The sequence below is a fragment of the Microtus ochrogaster genome, chromosome 1 (assembly GCF_000317375.1).
Source record: "Microtus ochrogaster isolate Prairie Vole_2 chromosome 1, MicOch1.0, whole genome shotgun sequence".
Taxonomy (NCBI): domain Eukaryota; kingdom Metazoa; phylum Chordata; class Mammalia; order Rodentia; family Cricetidae; genus Microtus; species Microtus ochrogaster.
This window is the reverse complement of record NC_022009.1, coordinates 3,898,963-3,904,888: the sequence shown is the minus strand read 5'-3', so window position 1 is coordinate 3,904,888 and position 5,926 is coordinate 3,898,963. Positions and strand designations below refer to the sequence as shown.

At 36.2% G+C, this 5,926-nt stretch overlaps 1 protein-coding gene across 1 annotated transcript in view; it reads left to right on the top strand.

Annotated features, from left to right (window-relative positions):
• Klhl28 (kelch like family member 28) overlaps positions 1-5,180 on the top strand; it is a 25,470-nt gene extending 20,290 nt beyond the window's left edge. Inside the window, exon 5 of the mRNA XM_005343119.2 lies at positions 505-5,180. Coding sequence (XP_005343176.1) covers positions 505-668 — 164 coding nt within the window. The 3' untranslated portion in view covers positions 669-5,180. The remainder of the gene's footprint in view (positions 1-504) is intronic.
• Positions 5,181-5,926: the final 746 nt, after the last annotated feature.

Genomic DNA, 5,926 nt, shown 5'->3' with positions numbered 1-5,926 from the left:
ACACACACACATACACACACACACACACACACACACACACACACACACACACCATACACACATATACCACACATACACAAAGCAAGTTCCAGGACAAAACAAACAAAAAAGTTTAAAAAAAATAAGTATTCCAGTTACCTTGATCCAACATTGTACTTTGTTTGCATGCATTGAAATGCCACCCTGTGCCCTGCGACCAAGGCCGGTTACTGTGTGTCAAAACTAAAAGCATATTGTGAGAGTACTTTCCTGTAGTAGGGAGGGAGGGAGAGCAGGATAAAGATGGCATGGTGAAAGCAACTGACTGCTTTGTAAAAGGTTTTTGTCTGGTTTGATTTGGGTTTTGCTTTCTCTAGTAAGCCTATATTGCTATATTACCTGTATAATTATAGTAGATTGTTGAAATGAATTTTGAAAATGAATTAAAATATAAATTATTCTCAGTGAGACATAGTCTACTTCATAATGAACCTGTTTGTTCTCCCCTCCCCCACCCTGTCTTAGGAGTTGGTGCTGCAGTAGTTGATAACTACCTTTATGTAGTCGGTGGTCACTCCGGGTCTTCCTATTTGAACACAGTACAGAAATACGACCCTATCTCAGATACATGGCTGGACTCAGCTGGCATGATATACTGTCGCTGCAATTTTGGATTGACTGCACTTTGAGAAGTGTGAACTCATGGACATTGCACGTGGTGGTGCCACAGGAAAGAATGCCCAGTGTCCTGAACCTGAAAGCTACACTGCTTTCTCTGTAACTTGAAGTGGCATGAAGACTCAAAGTCTTGTTGGGTACTTTGAACTGACAAATAGTTTGTCTTGCTCTTGATTATACAGTGAATCAATAATTAAAAAACAAAAGAAAGAAAGAAAAAAAAAGGAAAGATCTAACCAATTGAATTGTGCACTTTTCTCCACTAAGACTGGGATAAACTAGTTTTTATATTCCTACATTTAGGGAAAACCTTGCTGCTTTTTAATTTGTTTTCAATAGTTTAAGCTCTTCTTTCTTGATCTGTATCATGATTGACTAGGATGAGAGATGCTGCAGACCTTGGAGTGTAGCGAATGAATGCAGAGTGTGGCTAGTGATTGTGGAATGTAAATTCATATGCTTCACATTGTTTTTTTAAAAAGGGCTGCTTTTACTTCGGGTACTTTTAAGGATTGTAAATAACATGTCAGTCTTCTGAGGGCTCTTTCTGCTAGTTGATTTTAGGGCTAATAGTGTGATAAGGTTTCAAAACAATGGCTTTTATTATGTTTAGGGCCCTGTTTTAAGATATATTTATTGTTTATGCTTTTTCTATATGCGCTGAATGACCTCATCTATGCTTTGTAAAGCATAGATAGAAAAATAATCATGTTGTCAGTTTCAGTTGTTTCTTCCTGTTACCCAGCAGGCTTTGGACAGTTAATGTAAATATATTTGAAAGGTGTTTAGTACCACCCTTGATGCATATTTTTTTCATATATTCTTAATTTTAATTTTTTTAAGGTCTTAATTTTGTTTTCAGTGTTCAAATAAAAAATGGTGCTAACTGTAGGATGTATAACAAAGCTATAACCAATGTTATTTGGATGTTCAATGTGAGATGCATGATGTACTATGATAATCTTTTTTATTTTTACTGCTTGATTTCATCTGTGCTTTCGAAAAGTATTAGTGAGTATATTAATGTTAGCCTCCAACGTCGTCTGAATGGCTTGAGTTATACTTCCATGGTTTTTCAGTAGTGACGTAAAGAATGATGCTTTTTTTTGTTCTGTTTTTCTTCCTGTTCTAGAAATTCCTTGCCCTGCAGCATAGAACTACATGCAGTGAATACAGCTGCTAGGCTGGTGTGAATTACTTTGTTCATTTCTGAGGTCACTGAGGATTTTTAACTTATTGAGGAAAACTGGAACTCGATATTTACTTGAATAAATGGTTCTAAATTTGGTTGTGCTTTGATTAAAGAAACTATCTTTCAAAACAAAACTGTTACAGCCATTGACAGCTTATTTTAAAAGTAGTTAACTTATTTTAGCATGGTTTAGTAAACATCTATTAGTCTTAGACACATTAACTTGCATTTTGTTACTATGTTGGTACGTGGATTTTCGTATTTAGTAATTTTGTTTTCATTTCCTTTATTTTTTTCTTTTTCACCTACCTACTCTCTCTCTCTCTTTATAACTTCTACAAGACCAGTGAATATTTTTCCTAAGAAAAAAAGCTCATCCTGCATTCTTAAGTGCCATACTAATCTAACTATTGTTAAGAAGCCATTTGTAAGTACAAAGCCTAGCGTTACCTGTTAGCATATATGTTCTTACTCAAAAACTATAGTCAGGCAACTTGTAGTTTTTCTTGTTCTTCATGAACTACCCATTGTAGATTTGAGCATATACTATGAAACCATGTAAAATCATCTTTAGTCATAAAGTAACCATGCTTTACACATATCTGCACAGATTATGAAGCCTTGCAAGTAATTTTTAGTCTCTTTTAACCTAGAACTCAAGATAAGCTAATAAAATCAACTAAATATTTTCTATGTCGCTTATTTGAATACCTTAGTGACACATAGCAATAACTGTCTCATTGATTTGAATAAATCTGTTGACTAGGAATAAGGTGCACTATTATGGTTGACCTAAACCTTAGTTAAAGAAAAGCATTTTAAAGTTGATTCCAGCACATACTCACTTTTCAATCCCCAGCTTAGATGTTTTTGTCTATATCAGTCAAATTGTTAAATGTATTGTTACGCTACTTTTATTCTCTTCCTCCCAGAAGTGAAGTTATTTTAGATACACACATCTATTCTGGTCATTCTCTTCCACAGTGCTTTCCAGTGTGCAGTCCATATAAAATACATAGCCATTTGGTAAGTTAGATCAAAAGTACGTACTGACAATTTTTTTTTTTAATCTTAAGTTTTATCTTGCTTTAAAACTGAAGCAAAACATCTTGGGCAACAGAAGGATCATGTTCTGTCAAGAAAGTACAGAGACATACAAAGCAGAAGAAATAGCGCTCAGAATTTAGAAATACATGTTATCTTATAACTCCTGTTCATAGTAACCAGAGCTATTATATGTCCTGACACCTGGAAAGTTTACAACGGAGATTTCTCTTCAAATTTGAGAAGTTTCATATGAATACTGTGCTGGTAAGTTGCAACCGTAAAGCTCCATGTTTCCTATGCAAAAAAGGATGAAATGTTAGATTAAAAATCCCCAGGTTTAATGTTTTTAGAAAAATGTATGTGTGCATACATATATGTATATATACACATATGCATTCAGTACCTATTGGATATATATGTGTGCATATATTCAATCAAGAACTTGAAAGCAATTTAAAACTGCCCAGAAATATTTTGGAAAAGAGTGACAGGAAAATAGAAATCTGGTCAATTGCAATGTCACTTGTCTTCTATAATTATGTCAAAGAATGTGTATGCGACATTTGGCTATTTAATATTTATTGTATGTAGTAATAGAACTTTTTAAAGTAAGCCCAAAGGATATTTGCAAATTTCATGTAATTGCTAATATTGTTTTAAATATGAATGAATATCAAATTGTAGGATGTAGTATCAAATGATAGGAAACTGGCACTTGATTTTGAAAAGTTTTAGTAGTTGGGCATATGTGACGGATCTACTGTATATGTGTGAGACACCATGTTAGGTGTGTGGCAGCGTCTCCTGAAGTGTAGATAGGTTACATTCTTCCCTCAAAAGAGTGAACTGTAACGGAGCTCATTTACTCCAGTAATGATTATGAAGATCTGTAACCTAACTCCTTATTTCTAAAGTCATAGGAAGGGACTTGAAGCGTAGTTTATATACAAACAAATACTTAGTGTCCAGTTAGGTTTTAATGACATAAGCCAGAGTTGTGAACATTGCAATGTTTATAGAATCCATGTGGGGTCTGCAGAGATGTATCATCAGTTAAGACTAACTGCTGCTCCTTCAGAGGACCCAGGATTGGTTTCCAGGACCCAGAGAGGCACACAACTGTCCCACAGCTCCAGATCCAGGGCATCTGATGCCCTTTTCTGGTCTCTCTGGGCACCCTCCCCCCCACCCCCACATATACATGCACACAAATAACTTTAGAGAAAATATTTCCATGTGTCTTGGTATTGGATGGTATATTTTCTAACGGAAAAACAAAACTAGGAAAGAACACACACAAACCCATTTTCTAGAACATCATGGCTCTGGCTAACACTGAAGAAAATACATGTATATCTCATGCTGGCTTCTGCTGTTTTCAGTCGCAGTGTTGGATTCCTGGTATTGTCACCAAAGTGCTCATTTTTAGGAAAGTCAGATTCTACAATAAAGTTACTGCTTAAAGATCAATAAATCTGTGATAGCCTCTCTAGACTTTCAATTCAGAAGGTTACACAGCTATGTGATATGTCAAGTTACCATCCTGTTCTGCTGCTTAACCCTTCCTTTCCCACTGTATACAGCATTTTAATTAGACAAGATTTAATGAGATAATGATTCTGTGGCTGGGTATTTATTGGCTCTTCACTTCCAGTGTACTGAGTTCAGTGTTGATATGCACATTTGGAAAATAAATTTAATACATTTTAAATGGAAAACGTTTACAAATCTTACTAGTGTGAAAATGGTCAAATAAAAATCCAGTTTACATCTCTGCAGAGAGAAAAATTGTCACCCGTGTCTTTCATATTACCCACCCACATGTATTCTGCATTTAATTTTGTCAAGTTATCACGTGTAAAGTCCCACATTTTAAAATACCAAGCAAAAAGTTCCAAGTTTGCCTTAATATACATGTGAAATTAAAGAACTGGATGACAATGCCTCTATATTTGCCTTATGAATTGTCTCGTGTCATGAACCAGAGATGGCTGTGATTGTAACAGGAGTCTGAAGCATTGTAGATGTAGAGAACCAGTTGGTGTCCTCTGTTGCAAAGAGTGTGGTTGGTTGTCGGTAAGGTTCATGTTTAAATGCTTTTGTACCTGTATTTTACCTCTGAATAGATACTTATAGCATCAGGGTTTTATTTTATTTTTGTTTACATAGTAAAGTGGCATTTAACTTGTTGAAGACTGTATTTTTTATTTTATTTTAAGAGTTCTTTGTGCATATTATTGTGGTAATGCTCTGTAATGGTTATAGTTATATTTCATTTAATGTGAAGTGTTTAAAATAAAACTGAAAAATGTACATTTGTATCATGAAATAATTATTGTGAACTGCACTAATCTTTGTCATGTTCAGCTCTTAAGTCATTCTTAAGTTCTTTTGGATGCATGGAGAGGTGGATGTTGCATGGTTGGACGAATGGACGGGTGGACGGACTGATGGATGAATGTCTCAAAAGAAAAGCAGCAGAGGTTTCACAGCACAAGCCTGTAACCCTAGTGCAGGAGGTCAGGTTAACTTAGTCAGATCTGAAATCAGGAATGGTCCTGTATTCCTACAGCTTGCTCCAGGGTTGGACTCCTAACAGCATCTAGAAGAAAAATCCGCTGGGGGAAAAAGAGCCTGCCTAAGGGAGGATACCCCAGCAATGAGCCAGGAAAGGGAGGGCCCAGGATCCAGAGCCTACAGCAAGCTCCCAGCTGTTGGTTCACCCAAATCCCCGGGAGCTGTTCTAATAGAGGTTGTAGTTTTTGTTCTTCAGCCCCTCCTTTCTCCCCTTCCACAACTCTCTCTCCCACCCCACTCTCCCTGCTTCCTAACCCTCCACAGTGTATAGTTTTTATTTTCCTAAAGGGGCTGACTCCCTCTTGACAAGGGATGATGGCCAGCCTGACACCTCAACTGTGAGTTATGTGAGTGCCAGCTCACTGTCCTTTGCCTGATATATTTTGTTTGAAAAAAAAAATTTACTAAATTTTTTTCTATGACACATTTTTCTTCCCCTCAACTCCTCCCAGA